At 42.2% G+C, this 21,813-nt stretch overlaps 1 protein-coding gene across 2 annotated transcripts; it reads right to left on the bottom strand.

Annotated features, from left to right (window-relative positions):
* Nucleotides 1-6,534: 6,534 nt before the first annotated feature.
* Nucleotides 6,535-18,369, bottom strand: LOC100487746 (up-regulator of cell proliferation). Of its 2 annotated transcripts, XM_031893600.1 has the most exons (4): nucleotides 18,186-18,369; nucleotides 13,586-13,692; nucleotides 12,557-12,666; nucleotides 6,535-11,670 (listed from the first exon to the last, which is right to left on the bottom strand). In XM_031893600.1, the coding sequence occupies exons 3-4, from the start codon at nucleotides 12,645-12,647 to the stop codon at nucleotides 6,926-6,928; spliced, it is 4,836 nt and encodes a 1,611-aa protein (XP_031749460.1). In that variant the 5' UTR covers nucleotides 12,648-12,666; nucleotides 13,586-13,692; nucleotides 18,186-18,369; the 3' UTR covers nucleotides 6,535-6,925. The 2 variants fall into 2 exon arrangements, with proteins under 2 accessions (XP_031749460.1, XP_002940758.3); XM_002940712.5 differs by lacking the exon at nucleotides 13,586-13,692.
* Between the last annotated feature and the right edge of the window lie 3,444 nt (nucleotides 18,370-21,813).

Below are 21,813 nucleotides of genomic sequence, written 5' to 3'. Positions count from 1 at the left end.
CAACTCTTTGCACTTTTTAAATGGGGGTCAGTGACCCCGGCAACTAGAAATCTACTGCTCTGTGAGGCTCCAGTTTTATTGTTATTGTTACTTTTTGTAACTTTCTTTTCTATTCAGCCCCTCTCCTATTCATATACCATCCTCTCATTCCAACTTCTCCCTGGTCGCTAAGGTAACTTGGACCCTAGCAACCAAGTAGCTGCTGAAACTCCAAACTGGAGAGCTGCTGAACTGAAAATGATTTAAAAAAAAACGACAAATAATGAAAAATGAAGACCAATTGCAAATTGTCTCAGAATATCACTCTCTACGTCATAGTAACAGTTATTGTAAAGGTGAATATCCCCTTTAGTGGCATATTAATAATGTGTACTGGAAATAATGCAATCCTTGCTCTATAAATGCTTAGATTCTAGGGGGGGAAGAATGACTAGAAATATAAAAATTGCACTTTGTACACCACCCTGCTGCACAGCGCTGCTCAACCAAACGTTACTCAGTTGTTGCTGGACTACAAATCCCAGAATAATGTAACATATAATGAAGGGTGAGGCATGCTGGGAGCTGTAGTCCAGCAACATCAGGGTTGTATTCTTAAAGCAATATTGCACAATAAAACTTTCCCAGCTCTCTAGGGCCCGCATTGGCAGCATTGAAATGCAAAAGAATCCTCCAATGAGAATCCCAGCTGATCTGTATAAATCTGGCTCCCTGTTCTCTGTTCCTGCAATTGGAGTTGGGAGCATTAAGCACAGTTTCCCAGCACTGAACAAGTCTGTCCCTTTATCCCCATGTCTGATTCCTGTGCCATATAATGACGGGAAAATGACATCATTATCTCTATATGTAAGGTACCAGCAAGGGGCCTGACACAGTGCTGGGAATCAGCATTCTCATTGGTCACTTCTCTTGCATCTATAATTAAGTTTTGGGTCAGTAGAATTCTCATTGGTGAATTGGTTTCCATGTGTAATTACATTTTTCTATAGAGAACTAGGGGGCGCAGTGGGACACCTGTACGGTTGGGTTTAGTGTCCCTCAAAAAAATAAAAGACAAAGATTAACTGTGGTCTGGAACCCCTTCATCTAAATCTCCCCTAAACTAACGAGAATAATAGAATTAAATTATTGTAACCCTAAGGGCAGTGGCACACAGGAAGATTAGTCGCCCATCGCTAAATATCAGTTGGCCACGGGCTAACTGACACCAGCCAATTACGATTCTCTCTCCTCTTCCCCTCTTCCCCTCTTCCCCTCTTCCCCTCTTCCCCTCTTCTCCTCTTCTCCTCTTCTCCTCTTCTCCTCTTCTCCTCTTCTCCTCTTCTCCTCTTCTCCTCTTCTCCTCTTCTCCTCTTCTCCTCTTCTTCTCTTCTCTTCTTCTCTTTTTCTTCTCTTCTCTTCTCCTCTTCTTCTCTTCTCCTCTTCTTCTCTTCTTTTCTCCTCTTCTCCTCTTCTCCTCTTCTTCTCTTTTCCTCTTCTCCTCTTCTCTTCTCCTCTTCTCCTCTTCTTCTCTTCTCCTCTTCTCCTCTTCTTCTCCTCTTCTCCTCTTCTCCTCTTCTTCTCTTCTCCTCTTCTCCTCCTCTTCTTCTCTTCTTCTCTTCTCCTCTTCTTCTCTTCTTCTCTTCTCTTCTTCTCTTCTTCTCTTCTCCTCTTCTTCTCTTCTTCTCTTCTCTTCTTCTCTTCTTCTCTTCTCCTCTTCTTCTCGTCTTCTTTTCTCCTCTTCTCCTCTTCTCCTCTTCTTCTCTTCTCCTCTTCTCCTCTTCTCCTCTTCTCCTCTTCTCCTCTTCTCCTCTTCTTCTCTTCTCCTCTTCTCCTCTTCTCCTCTTCTCCTCTTCTTCTCTTCTCCTCTTCTTCTCTTCTTCTCTTCTTCTCTTCTCTCACTAGATCCCGGCGAGGAGAACTAACCAGCAGGTTTGGAAACCTTTAGGTTAGATATAAATATCTTATTATCATCTCAAATTGAATAAGGTGCCACGATTGATGGTTTGTGGAATAGAACTACGTTCCATTGATCTTCTGGAACCTGCCTATATTACCGCCTATGTTACCCTAAATTCCAACAAGCTCATTTCCACAAATGACATTGTCGTGTCTCCAGTAGTGATGAGCGAATTTTTTCGCCAGGTATGGATTCGCAGCGAACTTCCGCATTTCGCCATTGGCGAGTTGTTGCACGAAACTTCCATGAAAATTCGCCACAGAAAAATTCATCATGCAGAATTTTTTTTTTTAGTTGCGCGTCAAATTGGATGCGGTCGCGTCAAAAAAGGCGGGTGGGCGACAAAAAAAATTGCGTGACAAATGCGTTTTGCAAATTTTTTGCCGTTTTCCAAATTTTCTTGCCATTTCGCTAATTTTATGGGACAGATTCGCTCATCACTAGTCTCCAGCATAGCTTCAATCATTTTATTGTTCATTGTTGCTCATTAGCAGTGGACTCCCTCTGCTGGCTGTTTGCTGAAAATGCAGTGAAACATTTTCTGTGTAGCCTCTGACCCTTTGGAATCACCATACTCCTGACATGTGACCTATTACAGTGCATTGTGGGAGTCCAGACTCCATCCGTTTCGCAATTTTTTTTGCCATTTTGCTAATTTTATGGCAAAACGGGACAGATTCACTCATCACTAGTCTCCAGCATAGCTTCCATCATTTTATTGTTTATTGTTGCTCATTAGCAGTGAACTCCCTCTGCTGGCTGTTTGCTAAAAATGAAGTGAAACATTTTCTGTGGAGCCTCTGACCCTCTGGAACACCCATACTCCTGACATGTGACGTATTACAGTGCATTGTGGGAGTCCAGACTCTATTTTGTAGCCCATGCTGTGGAAGAAGCACACTACATCGACCTTCTCCCCCATGGTAGCATCGCTGGGAAGCACTAGGGTGATAAAACCTGGACTAAGCCACCATTACAGCTGCCAGCACCTCAGAGACACTGGGGCTCATTTATCACACTGGGCAAATTTGCCGTGGGCAGTAACTCATAGCAACCAATCAGCGATTGGCTTTTTTCAGCCCACTGCAGGTAGAATAATGAAAGCAACAATTCGATTGGTTGCCATGTGTTACTGCCCATCCAGCATTGATGTTTTTATGTTGCAGCTGTTTTCTGTGTTACGATATTTTTCCAAAAAGTTTCTAAGCAAAAAAGGATCCTCCTGGGAAGGGAAGAGACATCTGCCATTGACTTCTACATGATTTTGGCAAGTTTTAGCTGGCAAATTTCGGATTCGGATTGTTAGCCATTTTGTCGCACAGTAAATCTTGAAAAAGCCGCAACTTTTACCACTAAAAATCCAAAATGGGGGAAAAAAAATCCGACTGTTAGAAAATGACCCCCTAACTGATGCAATTGTCAGCCTGGGCATTTAAGACTTTGGAGAATGTTAGAGCCAAAATGTATTCCCAGTTTTAGCTAGTATTTAACCAGTTAATCATTTAACCATTACATAAACCCAATAGGGCTGTTCTGCCCCAATAAGGGGTAATTATATCTTAGTTGGGATCAAGTACAGGTACTGTTTTATTATTACAGAGAAAAGGGAATCATTTAACCATTAAATAAACCCAATAGGGCTGTTCTGCCCCAATAAGGGGTAATTATATCTTAGTTGGGATCAAGTACAGGTACTGTTTTATTATTACAGAGAAAAGGGAATCATTTAACCATGAAATAAACCCAATAGGGCTGTTCTGCCCCAATAAGGGGTAATTATATCTTAGTTGGGATCAAGTACAGGTACTGTTTTATTATTACAGAGAAAAGGGAATCATTTAACCATGAAATAAACCCAATAGGGCTGTTCTGCCCCAATAAGGGGTAATTATATCTTAGTTGGGATCAAGTACAGGTACTGTTTTATTATTACAGAGAAAAGGGAATCATTTAACCATGAAATAAACCCAATAGGGCTGTTCTGCCCCAATAAGGGGTAATTATATCTTAGTTGGGATCAAGTACAGGTACTGTTTTATTATTACAGAGAAAAGGGAATCATTTAACCATGAAATAAACCCAATAGGGCTGTTCTGCCCCAATAAGGGGTAATTATATCTTAGTTGGGATCAAGTACAGGTACTGTTTTATTATTACAGAGAAAAGGGAATCATTTAACCATTAAATAAACCCAATAGGGCTGTTCTGCCCCAATAAGGGGTAATTATATCTTAGTTGGGATCAAGTACAGGTACTGTTTTATTATTACAGAGAAAAGGGAATCATTTAACCATGAAATAAACCCAATAGGGCTGTTCTGCCCCAATAAGGGGTAATTATATCTTAGTTGGGATCAAGTACAGGTACTGTTTTATTATTACAGAGAAAAGGGAATCATTTAACCATGAAATAAACCCAATAGGGCTGTTCTGCCCCAATAAGGGGTAATTATATCTTAGTTGGGATCAAGTACAGGTACTGTTTTATTATTACAGAGAAAAGGGAATCATTTAACCATGAAATAAACCCAATAGGGCTGTTCTGCCCCAATAAGGGGTAATTATATCTTAGTTGGGATCAAGTACAGGTACTGTTTTATTATTACAGAGAAAAGGGAATCATTTAACCATTAAATAAACCCAATAGGGCTGTTCTGCCCCCAATAAGGGGTAATTATATCTTAGTTGGGATCAAGTACAGGTACTGTTTTATTATTACAGAGAAAAGGGAATCATTTAACCATGAAATAAACCCAATAGGGCTGTTCTGCCCCAATAAGGGGTAATTATATCTTAGTTGGGATCAAGTACAGGTACTGTTTTATTATTACAGAGAAAAGGGAATCATTTAACCATGAAATAAACCCAATAGGGCTGTTCTGCCCCAATAAGGGGTAATTATATCTTAGTTGGGATCAAGTACAGGTACTGTTTTATTATTACAGAGAAAAGGGAATCATTTAACCATGAAATAAACCCAATAGGGCTGTTCTGCCCCCAATAAGGGGTAATTATATCTTAGTTGGGATCAAGTACAGGTACTGTTTTATTATTACAGAGAAAAGGGAATCATTTAACCATGAAATAAACCCAATAGGGCTGTTCTGCCCCAATAAGGGGTAATTATATCTTAGTTGGGATCAAGTACAGGTACTGTTTTATTATTACAGAGAAAAGGGAATCATTTAACCATGAAATAAACCCAATAGGGCTGTTCTGCCCCAATAAGGGGTAATTATATCTTAGTTGGGATCAAGTACAGGTACTGTTTTATTATTACAGAGAAAAGGGAATCATTTAACCATGAAATAAACCCAATAGGGCTGTTCTGCCCCAATAAGGGGTAATTATATCTTAGTTGGGATCAAGTACAGGTACTGTTTTATTATTACAGAGAAAAGGGAATCATTTAACCATTAAATAAACCCAATAGGGCTGTTCTGCCCCAATAAGGGGTAATTATATCTTAGTTGGGATCAAGTACAGGTACTGTTTTATTATTACAGAGAAAAGGGAATCATTTAACCATTAAATAAACCCAATAGTGCTGTCCAATACCTGGCATACCTTACATGGCATATGTGCCCCTCAATATAAAGGTTTGCCCACCCAATTGCCCAAATGATTTAAAAAGTATTTTCTTTCCAGTTTGCTGCAAAAAAAAGGAACATCAGCTGTTTTGAAAATAAATCATTTATTCATCATGATCATCATTGTCTTATTTAAAGGCAACATACATGCCATTATAGACAAACAAGTCATTTAGTCCTTTTCATTTTGAATTTAGAAAGAGTGGAAGAGGAGTTTAAAGGGAGCAAATATGCATTTAAGATAAAACACCCTTGTTTTGTGGGAAATGATAAATAATATTTGGAACCCAACAAGATCCTTGTGCCGCCACCAATCCTGCATAGTTGGCAAGAAGCCACTGAGAAGTTAAAAGGCTGGTTTTAGTCATTTTTGGGGTAAAATTTGCATCAAAACAGTAACAAAATCAACTTTTAAAGGCACATTGTATATAATGCAATGCCCACACCTTTTATAACTGCATATGTGCCCTTATTTAATTTAATTTTATACAGTCAGTTCCCCAATTGATCCCTTTTTATACATATACCAAAGAACTACAATCACAGATCAACTTGTTATGGATTATTGTGAAGTCCGATGGTCTGTCTAGTAATAGCGCAACTGCAAATTAGTCATTTGTCATTGATTAGATATCACTCCAACTTGCAGCGCAGCAGTAAAGTGTGCCTGAGTCTGAGCTTTCAGAAGGCGACGGCGCTACACATTACAACTGCTTTCAGCTAACCTATTGTTTCTCCTACTCCCATGTAACTGGAGGAGTCCCAAGCCGGACTTGGATTTCTTACTATTGAGTGCTATTCTGATACCTACTGGGAGCTGCTATCTTGCTCCCTTCCCATTGTTCTGCTGATCGGCTGCTGGGGGTGAGGGGGGGGGATATCACTCCAACTTGCAGCGCAGCAGTAAAGTGTGCCTGAGTCTGAGCTTTCAGCCAGCGCTACACATTAGAACTGCTTTCAGCTAACCTATTGTTTCTCCTACTCCCATGTAACTGGAGGAGTCCCAAGCCGGACTTGGATTTCTTACTATTGAGTGCTATTCTGATACCTACTGGTATGTGCCCTTTAAAATAAAATCATCTACCCTTTCATACAGTTCCCAAAGGACTAAAAAAAAAAAAAAAATAACAGTTCAGTTTGTTATATATGTAGATTATTGAGACGTCAGATGGTCTCTATGTAATTCTATAGAAGCCCAAAGTGCAACTACAAGTAAATCATTGGTGATTGGCTTAGCTACCGAATATACATACAGATTATTCTGCCAAGTCTGTATAATATTATTTCTGTTCCTAGATAATTCCTCAATAAAACAGACTTGAGTAGCCAAAAGGGAGGTAGATAAATTATTATTTGCACAAGATACAGAATCCTCCGAAATACATTTTTTCATCATCTTAGTCTTTCATAAGTAAGAAAGTCTCCATCAGGCTTTGAAGCGCTTGCTCTTCGGTTATACTATTCCAATCTTCTGGAATCTCGGCCGGCTTAGCTTTGTATTCATTTGCAAACTGCTGATTATACTCTTTTAAGATGAACTTCCAGTAATCGGATGCACTTATACTAGCATCGGGCTGAATCCGCCAGTCAGGGTAGAATGCTCTGTATTCTTTGTAGGGATGGGGTTTCCAATCTGTATCTGAGTTCTGGAATGATCTATCTGTCAAAACCTCTGTGGAGCACACAGCCCAGTTGAGAATACCCGTGTCTACGAACCTGTATCTTCCAAGACCCTTTGGTCGATGGACAGAGGCAAAGTGCTCCTTATGGTTACCAGCTCCAGCCTCACAGGGGACCTTGCAGAAGGGACACTGCTTCCCACAGCCAAACACTCTCTTAAACAGCTCATCCTCGGGTTTTACCGTGGCTCCATCAAGTATTGACTGCACGCTCAAACCTTTCACTTCTGATACTATTTCAGATTCTAACTCGTTAAGAAAGCTCTGAATGTCCGTAGAAAACTGCTCAACGGGTGCTGAATTTTGAAAAAGCACCACTTTCAGGTCATTCGGAGAAATCACTAGTTTCGTCTTTAAGGTTTCACAGACGTCGGCCAAAAAGTCCGACACCCTGGTATTTTGGAGAATATCAGGGTCCCGAAGAGCAGACTTGACTTTCTTCATAACGTCGGACAGAACGCGTGTTTGTAATGTTTCCGTCGATCCCGATGTTCGGTATTTGTCTTTAATGAAGCTCACTATCCAGTTTTTCACAAATAACTCATAATTATTGATATATTTGACGTACTGATCAAATTTCTTATCTTCCAACAGTTTTTTTAGTACGGTGTACTGGAAGAACATCCGGCTGTTGTACTTGATGGAATCAACGCTTGTTAGAATATCAGTGACAATTTCGTTGCCTAGATGGCTCTTTATATGGATCAGTAAAGCCGGCCTGAGGCACTGCTCGCAGAACTGTCTAGCCCTGTTCCGGCTTTGGTCCTTCTCCTGGAATATGTCTTTGAAAGTCAGGAAATACCGAGATCTTAAGGATTCCAGGCACCGCGCGGGATCATTGCTTTGGAGGAAATAATTGTGCATTGCTTGGAACCTTGGTGCCGCCGTCCCTAAGATGCGGAGCTTCAAGTCTAACTCCAAGCAGTCGGTGGCGTGGATATCTCGTACTTCTTTCTTCTGAAGCTGCTCGTTGACCATGTTGAGCAGCTCGTGACAGAACGTCTCATGGTAGTCCTGTTGGGAGTTGAATTTCTCCATAACATACCTACTGCAGCGATCCGTTAAGACGTCTACAAGAGTCTCTATTTTATAGCAGTATTCCTGTTTGTAATAGTCCTGTGTAAGTCCTGCTACTTTATACCACATGGTGTTGATACATTTCTCGTACCAGGCTAAATCTAAGTACTTGTCTTTTATTACAAAGGGTTCCTGTGAGTCGGAAAGACTTGTTACACCGACTAGCAGTTTATTTATGTAACCACCCTTGTTACTCAGCTCTTTTTTCAACTGTTGCAGCATGCTATGGCCAACAATATGCTTCTCTAAAGGACGTAAATCCAGTCCTTCTATTGTACCTTGCCACATGGTATCAAATTCACGTGTCAGGTCCATGTCACTAGGCCTTACTTGCCTACTCTTACAGTATTTCAAAAGTGAGTCAACTTTGCCTTCAATTGTCTTAATGCAGCTATTTTGTATATCTTGTATCTTGCACATCTCTCTTTGAATGCGAACTGCCTCCGAAAGCTTCGAGTTTAAATATCTCTCGAGCTCTTTTGTCAGATTTTTTATACTTCTGAAGAAATCTTCTCTGTATCTCTCTACAAGATTGATATTATCAGAGCCACCTTCAAAGTACGCTTCCAACAGTGCCGACATGGTTTTCTCTTCTTGCTCTAACGTTTTCCTCATCGAGTGTTCATAGTCCTTTATTGCATTGGTCTGAAGTTCTGTTTTGTGGTTTTTGATTGCAGTTTGCATTTCAGTCATCCAGTTGTACATCCCCTTGCGGAAGGTCCATTCAAGCTCCGAGTATTTCATGGAGAGCTGGTCATAAGCTTCTGCCACCAAACTGTTTCTAAAGCTGAAAAGGAATTTTTCGTGTTTCACCGCTTTCCATAGGCTTTTTACCCACGTGAGAAATGAATGAATATTCTGTGGTTTCTGTGCTTTCAATTTAGTCTTCAGAGTTTCAAACATATGCCTTTTCAGTATAGAGATATTCTCACTGTATCCAGAGTTAATGGGGGCCATGGGTGGCACTCCTTGCCACAGTCCAGGTATGTACCAGCTTTGCTCTTCAAGGTCATAGGTCATTATATCACTAAATGCCGTGATTCCACCTCTCTTTTCCATTTTTGCTGCAGCCCTTGTCATTTCATCCAACTGATCCAGGAGTTTCTTTCTGTCCCTCATGTTCAACTGATGAGCAGAAACATCGCTCACATTGTGATGCACAAACTGGCAGCTCGGTTTCTTACCTACTTCTTTCATCCTAAGGAATGCATGGACCACAATCTGCAGTGTGTCTCTTATTTCCGTGGTGTTTTCCATGGCCATGTTAATTATGGTGATATCGCTCAACCCCACGACAAGAGTTGCCAACTCGTTGTCATGCTCGTGACTTCCGTCTATTGAAGCCAGCTCTGGGGCTTTTAAACCTTCGGTGTCGATCACTAGAATAAATACACAGTCCAGTTCTTTTTGGAAGTCTTCCTTTACTTTGATAAAGGTCATGAAGGCTCCTCGTGTGCATCGCCCACTGGCCACAGGGAACTGCAGCCCAAACATGGTGTTCAGGAGGGTGGATTTCCCTGTGCTCTGCACTCCCAGCACCGTGATAACCCTCATTCTGCATTTCCCTCCTGTTTTATTATCCAGCTCAGTCAGGACATCTGTAACCCACTGCAGAGGGATATTGGAGGAATCTCCATCCATTAGCTCCAAAGGGAACCCATCCAGTAGCAGATCTGCTGCAACACCTGGGAGATTACGGAACCTTTTCTGCTCCATCTTTAACGTTCCATCTTTTGCTGTAAACCATTCTGCTTCATAAAACTGACCCAACTCACGTAGAAAATGTTCAATGCCCAGGGAACTTTCAGAAATATCCTGATCTTTTTTATTAAGCTGATCCATGCTGGTTACATGGTTACACATCTTCTTGTAGTCATTCTGTAATATGGATAACGTTTTCCTGCCTTTAGAACCTAGTTCAAATTTCATCCATTTCAGAAAGTAAAGCTTTTCTACATGTGCCAAGTCATTAAGAGCTTTCCCAAATTTACCGATTCCATCTGGAAGAATCTGCTGATTTTGAGCTCTTCGGAGCTCTACATTTTGCTTAATTAACTCCGACCTGTAGTTTTCCCCATTCCTATCGCCTTGTTCCCTCATTCTGCACAGTTCCTTCTCATTTTTGGTCACTTGTTTCCAAAACTTATCCTGAAGCTTCATAGTTTCTCTTTTGTATTGGCCAATGTCGTTTATTCTACTGGTAATCTCTAGAACGCGTTGTTTTGCTTTCTGGCATTCCTTGGCATTCTCGTCCACTTTGAAATTGAATTTACCGGCGATTTCTGCCATGGCCTCCAGTTTGATCTGTTTGGGTGACTTTCTAATTACATTTCTAATGAGATTTTGCAGGTGTTTCACCAGGGCAGCTTCATTAATCTGTGGGTCTTTTACAAATACGTTCTTTTTGTTTAAGTTTAATTCGGAGCATAATTTGGCAAGAATTTTTTTTGTTTCCTCGCTGGCACGTTTGCCATCGGCTGGGCAGATAATAAAATAACAGTTTGGGATTGTTCCTACAGAATTTAGCAGCAATTTATATTTCTCCTCATCAATATCTTCGGTAAACACAAACACAGCGGAAGACACCTGTGCCATGAAACTCAACTGATCCTTCTTTGACTTCAGATCCCCCCGAAGATTAGTAACGGCAATGGGTTCAGGGAAAATATCGGAAGTTTCTCTGCCCCCTGGAAAATACCAGGCTATTTCCACTAATCCGTCTGAAATTTCCTTTGGCTTGTATCCACACTCCTGGTCCCGGTGCACAAAGAAGTCATGATGCGTATAAGTGGGGCTGAGGGTCTGATTAAGGATTCTAGACTTGGATAAAAGACATTGGCCCAGTCTCACAAATGAGAATGTTGGCATGGCTATGTGAACCAAGCTCTCCTCTTTAAAGCCCTTAGTACTTAATAGTGACCAAGGTCTCCACTTTTTCACAATATCTCTCATGGTCCATAACATGAGAGTGTACTGCTTACCCTCACCAGAGGGGAGCAGTAGAGGGACAGCAAATTGGCACGTGGACATTTTCGATATTATTTCCTGCTGCAAAAAATGATCTGAACTGTGCAGAACGGCACAAAGCACATCAAGTGGGTGGATAGAACATGAATGCCGGTTCCAAGGATTACAGTCAAAATCCTCCTCCTCATCAGTGAAGAGGCTACGTCTGGATAAGTCAGACATCCATGGTCTTGTGTTTCTGGCAGTCTCATCCAAGGCAATAAGTTTTCTAAGGAAGCTCCATGCTTCACCTTTTGGAGTGTTGAGGTCGAGGCTTCTTAGAACCTCATCTCCAACGGACAGGACTTGCTGAAGTGTTAATTTATTGGTCTTATAGTCTTTAAGGTTTAACTGTAGGAGCACTTCGTCGTTTCTTTGGCCTGAGTGAATAGAAAAGTCAATAAGTCAAAAGTAAATTTCTAATATAATGTGAAATTTTTATTATTGTCTAAAATTATTCATTATTGACTAAAATTAGGTTTACTTGTAAGCTGCCTATGATTGCCTGAAGGGGGCAACAGTTTATAGTCTGGGAGCCATTTTTATCCAGCAGGAAACAGCTTGACTATAAAACACCACACCTACCACCCTACCTTAATTGATTCTTATATTTTGAATTAGTTAATAATGTCCATCCTCATTAGATATCTCTTCCACCTTACTGGTGCCGATTACACCCAAGAGCACTTGATTCTGCATGGCCTAAATTAGGTCTACTGGGATTACTTTAATAAATGGGCTAAAGCAGGGGTACGGAGCCTATGGCTCACGAGCCAGATGTGGCTCTTTTGATGGGTGCATCTGGCTCGCTGCCAAATCGCATCCCCTCCTCCGCATCCGGCATCCTTGGGACCCCCCCTACCTTGCCCCTGCGCTCAGCAGATAGAAGACGTGTTCTAAGCCTTAGAACACGTCTTCTATCCGCCAAGTGCAGGCCACACCCTCCTCTACATCACATCCGCATCTGGCATCATTGGGACCCACCTTACCTTGCTCCGCATCCGCGGCCAAACATATTGTATGGCTCTAACGGAATTACATTTTAAAATATGTGGTGTTTATGGCTCTCTCAGCCAAAAAGGTTCCCGACCCCTGGGCTAAAGGGTGCATTTTCCAAGGGACCACCAGGACAGAAAGTCCCCTTTCAGCTCTTTTGCCAGCAAGTTTTACACATCCACCAGAAATGGCAGACCACTCATTTTAATCTTAACCTGATTACCTTTTCATTAAAAAGTGGTGTACAATACATAAATAAATAATTCAGACCTGGTATGAATTGTAGAGCGCTTCTTCCCTTTGTTGGCAGGGCTTCCAAAAGCTTATCCATGTGAAGTAATTCCTTTCCTCCACCCTCCATGGTTTGGAGACAGTTATGCCTGAGTATTGTAAAAGATGAGATTAGAAAACTCCCGTAATACTGTCATTAACAGGGGGCTCACTAAATCTACTCTGTCTGTAGAACCTGGATCAGCCTATAGACCCCCCCCCACTATGAGCCCTGCCACTAACAACCCCTATTAAATAGAGGACATAAGACCAATATACAGACTCTGGAACCTCATGCTTGCTCTCTACCACCAAAGGAGTTGGGCTCCTACCATTCTGACCCACTACACCACTTGGGTGAAGCATAGGGCCGCTCATCTACTTGTTCTCCTACAGCACCTCAGCATAGGAATCAGCTTTCACACTAGCTCATCAATCACCCAGTCCCTTTTTCCTTAGTTATTCTTTGACTGGGACCTCCTTTCCTTTACTCATTTCATACTCCTCACTAAGGGAGGGATCAAAAGGAAAAAACTACATGTTACAACTGGTCAGAAGTGATACGTAACACTCCCAGACAGCTCTGGATGCCCTAGTCTCCCCCACTATATTGACCCTGGGTAACAATCAACCAAAAATGAGGTTCCTCTTCCCCTTTTCTCACATTTTGGGAATTCTGGGAGTTGCAATTCAGCAAACTTAAATGTCTGCAGGTGTAAACGTCTATCTCTGATTGATTGATTGGTTGGTATGGTTTGCTGACCAGGGGAAAATAAGCACCTTCATTATTGATTATTAGCTCCATAGTTCCATTACAAAGGGTTCCAAGACAAAAAGAGTTCCAAGACAAAGGGTTACAAATGGAACCACAGTGCATACAGGGCCCACCGTAATGTCTTTGCACCACAAAGGACCTATGGAACCAATAATTAATCTCACGCTTTCTCACAAACCTTCAAACCTTCCTATTCTAGCCCACCAAACACAATAGGAATTCTTCAAAGTCACCATTGCATGACGGATACTCACCACTTCTTGGCAACAGCCTTAGGTTTCGGTTGTTTCTCACACCTTCTGACCTCTATGTTCCTGATTCACTCTAGAACCCCTCTGTAAATGTATTGTACGTCCTTTATCTGTTATAATAAAGAAATGCTTTACAAATAGGTTTGTTACATGAAATATAATTGTGCATCCAAATACAGGGCACCAGTTGGTACCTACCCCACAGTGTTGTCAGGTAAAAACAAAATGAATTGTGCCATGGACCTACAGGGCCCCATTTACATACCAGATAACTCATAAAGCAAATGTATTATTAATAGGTGGGGCACTAGGGGGCGCATAAGATTTTTTTTTGTTTAGTTTTTTTTCGAGATTTACGTATGTGATTTTTGGCAGAATACGATTGTTTTGCTTTTTTTTCTCAGAGAATGTATCTTAAAAACCACAAACGTTCAAGATTTATAAAACTCTATGTGACTTTTTTGACTGACAAAAAGTACGCCAGGTTTGAGCTGGCAAAAACCAGTCCAATAGAGGCCTAGAATAGTCAGTCAGCCACCCTTGACACACTTTCAAGGGGAAGTTAATCCCGTCATTGTTTTCAATTTCACCCAGTTTCAAGGGGAAGTTAATCCCGTCATTATTTTCAATTTCACCCAGTGTCAAGGGGAAGTTAATCCCATCATTGTTTTCAATTTCACCCAGTTTCAAGGGGCAGTTAATCCCATCATTGTTTTCAATTTCACCCAGTTTCAAGGGGCAGTTTATCCCGTCATTGTTTTCAATATCACCCAGTTTCAAGGGGAAGTTAATCCCATCATTGTTTTCAATTTCACCCAGTTTCAAGGGGAAGTTAATCCCATCATTGTTTTCAATTTCACCCAGTTTCAAGGGGCAGTTTATCCCGTCATTGTTTTCAATATCACCCAGTTTCAAGGGGCAGTTAATCCCGTCATTGTTTTCAATTTCACCCAGTTTCAAGTGAGACTTAAACACATTATTGTTTCCCAAGAATGAGCGCCAGTGCTTCTAAAATGGCTGCTGGAGCACTTCCTGTTTGGGCAAAATAAAGAGGATTCGTGGAAACGAACGTCTGTTTAAATTTAGTGGAATTTACGTTTTTTCAAGTTTTCACTTCAGTTTTTCTCTAATTCAGCAGAAAAATTTGTGAATTTTGTATGAATGATTAAACCAGTATTATGACACTTAATAAATACAGCAATGATTGCGTTTAATTCGAATTTATACCATGTCGAGTTTTACGACTTTCAAGGCCAGAAAAAAATGAATTTTAGCAAATCAGCCCCTAGAAGTGAAAACCCTCCCACATCTGCTAGCCAATGCTAATGGACCTGTTGCACTTGTAATTGGAATCTGTGATTTGGGTGAAATTGGTTAAGGGAACCTGTCATCCAGTATTATAAAAGTCCTTTTCAAATTAAACATAAAACCCAAATGTATTTTTTTTTTTATTAAAAAAAACACCCATACCTGTTATAAAGGTATTTAAAAATCTCAGATGTCAACCGTATATTGCCTGCGTTGCCTCAGGCATGGGTGTAGGGAAGGTTGTTACTTTCACTTTTTATTCTGCACTTCCTAGATGTCACTACACTCCGATAATCCCCCTCCCTCCTTCTGGCACATGATTTTGGGAGCTTTTCTTAATAACAGAGTCCATAAAATGGCACCTGTCTGCTTGCTGTTAAAGACTGTTCAAGACTGAAGGAGACAAGATTTAGATAACTGATACATTGTAAGTAAAGTTTATTTTGTCTGACTTGAACAATAGCAAATCATTTGGAATTATTTCTTAGGGTGACAGTTCCCCTTTAAACAGTGATCTCCATACTGTACAACTGCCTTAGATCAGGTATTAAAGACAAGGCTCCCTTTGTACATTTCACCCAAGATCAGTCACTTTCATGTAACATGACTCCTAGGAGCACATGTACCAAGCAATTATGAGATACTTCTAGATAATTTCGAGATTTACAAGTGGGTTATCACCAGAACTGGTAAAATAAAAATTCGACAGGTTTGATCTGTCGAGTACCATTAAGTCCTATGGAGGCTTACAATAGCAGAGGAATAGAATAGTCAGTGACGGCCTGTCCTTAAAGGACAAGTTAATGCCCTCATTGTTTTAAGTTTCACCCAGCTTCAAAGGGCAACATTGTTTTCAGTTTCAAGGAAAAGTTAATCCCATCATTGTTTTCAGTTTCACCCAGTTTTAACTGAAACTTAAACACATTATTATTTTCCAAGAATGAGTGCACACACAGGTGGGGTAGGGCAGGCAGAGTATGGCACACACAGGTGGGGTAGGGCAGGCAGAGTATGGCACACACAGGCAGCATAGGGCAGGCAGAGTATGGCACACACAGGCAGCATAGGGCAGGCAGAGTATGGCACACACAGGCAGCATAGGGCAGGCAGAGTATGGCACGCACAGGCAGCATAAGGCAGGCAGAGTATGGCACACACAGGCAGCATAGGGCAGGCAGAGTATGGTACACACAGGCAGCATAGGGCAGGCAGAGTATGGCACACACAGGCAGCATAAGGCAGGCAGAGTATGGTACACACAGGCAGCATAGGGCAGGCAGAGTAAAGCACATAGGCAGCATAGTGCAGGCAGGGTATGGCACACACAGGCAGCATAGGGCAGGCAGAGTAAAGCATATAGGCAGCATAGGGCAGGCAGGGTATGGCGCACACAGGCAGGGTAGGGCAGGCAGACTATGGCACATACAGGCAGCATAGGGCAGGCAGAGTATGGCACACACAGGCAGCATAGGGCAGGCAGAGTAAAGCACATAGGCAGCATAGGGCAGGCAGGGTATGGCACACACAGGCAGCATAGGGCATGCAGAGTAAAGCACATAGGCAGCATAGGGCAGGCAGGGTATGGCGCACACAGGCAGGGTAGGGCAGACAGAGTATGGCACACACAGGCAGCATAGGGCAGGCAGAGTATGGCACACACAGGCAGGGTAGGGCAGGCAGAGTATGGCACATACAGGCAGCGTAGGCAGGCAGAGTATGGCACACACAGGCAGGCAGAGTAGGGCACACACAGGCAGCATAGGGCAGGCAGAGTATGGCACACACAGGCAGGGTAGGGCAGGCCGAGTATGGCACACACAGGCAGCATATTGCAGGCAGAGTATGGCACACACAGGCAGCATAGGGCAGGCAGAGTATGGCACACACAGGCAGCATAGGGCAGGCAGAGTATGGCACACACAGGTGGGGTAGGGCAGGCAGAGTATGGCACACAGGTGGGGTAGGGCAAGCAAAGTATGGCACACACAGGTGAGGTAGGGCAGGCAGGGTATGGCACACACAGGCAGGGTAGGGCAAGCAGAGTATGGCACACACAGGTGGGGTAACGCAGGCAGAGTATGGCACACACAGGTGGGGTAGGGAAGGCAGGGTATGGCACACACAGGTGGGGTAGGGCAGGCAGAGTATTGCACACACAGGCAGCATAGGGCAGGGAGAGTATGGCACACACAGGCAGCATAGAGAAGGCAGAGTACGTGTGTGCCATACTCTGCCTGCCCTATGCTGCCTGTGTGTGCCATACTCTGCTTGCCCTACCCCACCTGTGTGTGACATACTCTACCTGCCCTCTGCTGCCTGTGTGTACCATACTCTGCCTTCTCTATGCTGCCTGTGTGTGCCATACTCTGCTTGCCCTACCCTGCCTGTGTGTATAGTACACACAGACAACATACACTGACACAATGCTGCCATTGCTCCTGGTAGTGAAGAGGGGAACAATATGGGTGATTACAGTCTGAGCCTGAGGTGTGAACACTGCTGGGGGTGAACAATACAGGGATGAAAAGGTGTGAACAACACAGGGGATTACATGTTTAAACAATACAGGGGGATTACAGCCTGAATCTGAGGTGAGAACCATGCAGGGGGGGGCAGTTAATCTCAGTACTGATACCATTTAAATCTTACACAAAGGTAAGCCATCAAAGCAGCCAGACAGGTGGGGGGGCACACAGAGGGGAGCCGCGGGCCGCCAGTTGGACAGCACTGGGCTAACTGAATCCAAACCCTTAAAACCACATGACTTGGGATCATGGGATTAAGAGGATTAAAAACATGTTTTTGTTCCCCCTTCCAAACCTTCATCTGCATATGCAAATTAGGATTTGGAATCGGCTCTGGATTTGTCTGAATCCTTCCTGTTAGATTCAGGATTCGGACGAATCCCTAAAATATGAATTTGGTGCATTCTTATCAAGGGCGCTGCTGCTGTGAGGCGAGTTGAGAAACTTACCGGGGGCTGATTTTTGTCGCCCCCAGTAACATAAAAAGCCGAAATTCTGCTTTTTAACGCAGAATTTCGGCATCAACTTGGCCGCTAGGACCCTTGAGGTGGTGCTGATTCTAATTTTGTTTTAGGTGCAAACTACATGAAGTTACTTGCTATTTACTAACCAGGGAAACATGCTGTGGGCACAGTTAAGCTGAGAGACACACAGAGAAAGAAAAACTGCCGTTTATCTGGTGTGAATATAATCTCATTCGTGGCAGGGACCATACAGGGAAGTGGAGAGCCAGGCTGCTGGGTCTGTACTATAAGAATCTCTGTCGTTACCTCTAGTCGATGAGACGTAGTCCCAGCGGATCTCGGTTGTGGTGGGTCCTGGATCCAATGTGTCCCCCTCTGATCCAACTACGGCACCAGTATTCCTTATCTGTAGGAAGAGCCCAGAGCACACACACGTATTCCGTGAGCAAAATGACTTCTTGTAAATGAATATTACAGAGCAAAGGTGCTTTCACTTTCACTTTACTGTAGCACAGCCGTGCCCAGAGCATGGGAAACAGGTTTTCTGCAAGACAATAACAATAACCCCTACAGAACCCAGACAGACTTATTTCGGCCACTGTTAATGCACAGTTACTACTTAGTCGCTGTTTTTTAACCTAGAAAAAAATATAACATGTTAAAGTGAGCAATGCAAGGGCTAAGGGATCTGAAACTGAAAAGCACCATAGATTTTTGTGACTTTTGAATTATTTACTATTTTGTTTTGCAACTGTCAGACTTGGGGGCACATTCATTAAAGTAAGACAGGTCCAATTACTAAAAATTCATATTTTTTCTAAAGTTTTTGTGTATTTTTTCCAATTTTTTTCGTTAATTTGCGCAACTTTTTCGTAATTTGCGTCAATTTGCGCGACAAAATCGTATTTGTCGCACCGAGTAGGAAATTTTGGATTCATACAAGCTTCGGTATGGTGACTTTCCTTGGGCCGGGTTGGAGCTGCTGTCCATTGAGTCCGCGGTTTATGATCGTCCGGATACGATAATTTCATGACTTTCGGATCACCAATCGTAAATACGAAAATTTCAGAGTGTAAGTACGAAATCTTTGTGTTCAAACAAACTGAATTTTAGTGACTTTTGCAATCAACAGAAATGATCGGATTTCATGAGTCGGATTCGTACTTTAATGAATGTGCCCCTTGGCATTTGTCATGGCGGATCTTGTTGCTAGGGCATAATCACCCTAGGCATGGATTCGCAGCGAATTTCTGCATTTCGCCATTGGCGAATTGTTTTGCGAAACTTCCGTTAAAATTCGCTGAATAAAAATTCGTCGCACAGATTTTTTTTGTCGTGCATTAAAAAAGGGCACGACTGCAGCAAATTGGGCACAGTTGTGTAAAAAAGGGTGTGATCACAAAAAAATGGGTGCGGTTGCGTAAAAAAATGGGCGCGGTTGCGTAAAAAAATGGGCGCGGATGCGTAAAAAAATGGGCACGGGCGACAAAAAAGACGTGGGCAACAAAAAACGTGCAACAAATGCATTTCGCAAAATTTTCGCCGATTCGCGGATTTTCTTGCTGTTTCGTGAATTTTATGGCGTAGCGAAATGAGACAGATTCGCTCATCACTAGTTAAGAAGCCACAATGAGAAAAGAACAGCTGAGAGGCTAAATAGAAATATAAGCAGTAGCAATAAAGAATAGCAATAAAATTGAGTTTTTCGGGGGCACATGATCCAACCACATCATATTATGTCCAAGCCACTCCCATTTATACCTGAACCACACCCCCAGCCCTGATTAAACATGGTAAATCTGCAATATTCCCCTAAAATACAGAGCACTGGGGACAGCGAATCCAAACAAGACTGGTTTGGGCCAGAAATGAAGCAAGGATGGAGCATATATGGGTGGGAAGGGCATGTTACCCCTAAAATGGCGCAGTCCTAGGTCTGGGACTTTGTGGGCTCCCTATGAATCCATGTCTGACAACAACCGCTTTGGAAGAAATTACAGCCTCCAAATAACCCCCCCCCAGGGTGTTCTCACTAATAACCTGCATGGGCCCCTAGCACAACCAGTATTGGGCATAGAGAACCCTGATTCTGTTTAGGCCCATCTGGCTCTGACTCAAACACTGCTCCAGTAAGCTGAGCTAAACAGAGTAATCTAAACCTACAGTCCACAGGTAGGTACGCCACATAGAGAGATAGAAACGCCAAGTGCCGCCTCCTGACTAATCTCAGGTATGTAGCGCACAAACGGGAAGCAGGTGTTTCATTGTAACCAGAAAAATGCTGCCTTTCCTGTTCAATTCTTAAAGGAGACATATAGGATATACAAACCCCTAACCCTGTAGGCAATTATGAATAATATCCGGTGCTGGTTTCCCTTTGGGCTAAACATTAACCCTATCTGTAACAATGGCCCCTTTATTGGAGCTCCCTATAGATCCTCTCAGGCCCCTGTCTGGGTTTCACATGAGGGGTGGGCGTGTCCTAACGGTCCCTGCCAGAAGCACAGTAGGAGGGGGAGAGCCAATCACAGCCCTGCACTCACACAAGCAGGTCAGCCTGGACCAGATGGGCGGGGCTAGTGGGGTTTTTGGATACATTTTCAATTAATTAGCACAAAAACTACTTTTAAAAGCCCATTCCTTCTATAGTTAGATGAGTACAATTCATTGGCACAATATTTTTTTCACACAGTACAGTATGGAGTATGGAGATCCATAATTTGGATCTCCATAACCTAAGTCTGCTACAAATCATTTAAATACTGAATAAACCCAATAGGGCTGTTCTGCCCCCAATAAGGGGTAATTATATCTTAGTTGGGATCAAGTACAGGTACTGTTTTATTATTACAGAGAAAAGGGAATCATTTAACCATGAAATAAACCCAATAGGGCTGTTCTGCCCCCAATAAGGGGTAATTATATCTTAGTTGGGATCAAGTACAGGTACTGTTTTATTATTACAGAGAAAAGGGAATCATTTAACCATGAAATAAACCCAATAGGGCTGTTCTGCCCCCAATAAGGGGTAATTATATCTTAGTTGGGATCAAGTACAGGTACTGTTTTATTATTACAGAGAAAAGGGAATCATTTAACCATGAAATAAACCCAATAGGGCTGTTCTGCCCCAATAAGGGGTAATTATATCTTAGTTGGGATCAAGTACAGGTACTGTTTTATTATTACAGAGAAAAGGGAATCATTTAACCATTAAATAAACCCATAGGACTGTTCTGCCCCCAATAAGGGGTAATTATATCTTAGTTGGGATCAAGTACAGGTACTGTTTTATTATTACAGAGAAAAGGGAATCATTTAACCATGAAATAAACCCAATAGGGCTGTTCTGCCCCCAATAAGGGGTAATTATATCTTAGTTGGGATCAAGTACAGGTACTGTTTTATTATTACAGAGAAAAGGGAATCATTTAACCATGAAATAAACCCAATAGGGCTGTTCTGCCCCAATAAGGGGTAATTATATCTTAGTTGGGATCAAGTACAGGTACTGTTTTATTATTACAGAGAAAAGGGAATCATTTAACCATTAAATAAACCCAATAGGGCTGTTCTGCCCCCAATAAGGGGTAATTATATCTTAGTTGGGATCAAGTACAGGTACTGTTTTATTATTACAGAGAAAAGGGAATCATTTAACCATTAAATAAACCCAATAGGGCTGTTCTGCCCCCAATTACGGGTAATTATATCTTAGTTGGGATCAAGGAAATCCAGATAAGGGATCCTATACCTGTATATTTATCCTCTGATAAGCATGCAGCTATAAATCCTATTCGGTTAAATTATCCCCTCTGGTGAACTCCGTTTTTCCCTCTTTGATTAATGTGCCCCAAAGTGAAAACTCACATACGACAATGGAGGTCAGTGTATGTGAAGCCTTATACGAAATTCATTTATTTTGATTTGATTC

Source organism: Xenopus tropicalis, chromosome 9 (assembly GCF_000004195.4).
Source record: "Xenopus tropicalis strain Nigerian chromosome 9, UCB_Xtro_10.0, whole genome shotgun sequence".
Classification (NCBI taxonomy): domain Eukaryota; kingdom Metazoa; phylum Chordata; class Amphibia; order Anura; family Pipidae; genus Xenopus; species Xenopus tropicalis.
Note: the sequence above shows the minus strand (reverse complement) of the source record. Positions and strands in the feature narration are given on the sequence as shown.

What these genes read in the sequence shown, in the direction of transcription:
- LOC100487746 (XM_031893600.1), bottom strand. Translation starts at nt 12,647, where the DNA reads ATGGAGGGTGGAGGAAAGGAATTACTTCACATGGATAAGCTTTTGGAA. An exon ending in CGCTCTACAATTCATACCAG is followed by an intron (nt 11,671 to 12,556) that starts GTCTGAATTATT and finishes CTATTCACTCAG; the next exon opens with GCCAAAGAAACGACGAAGTG.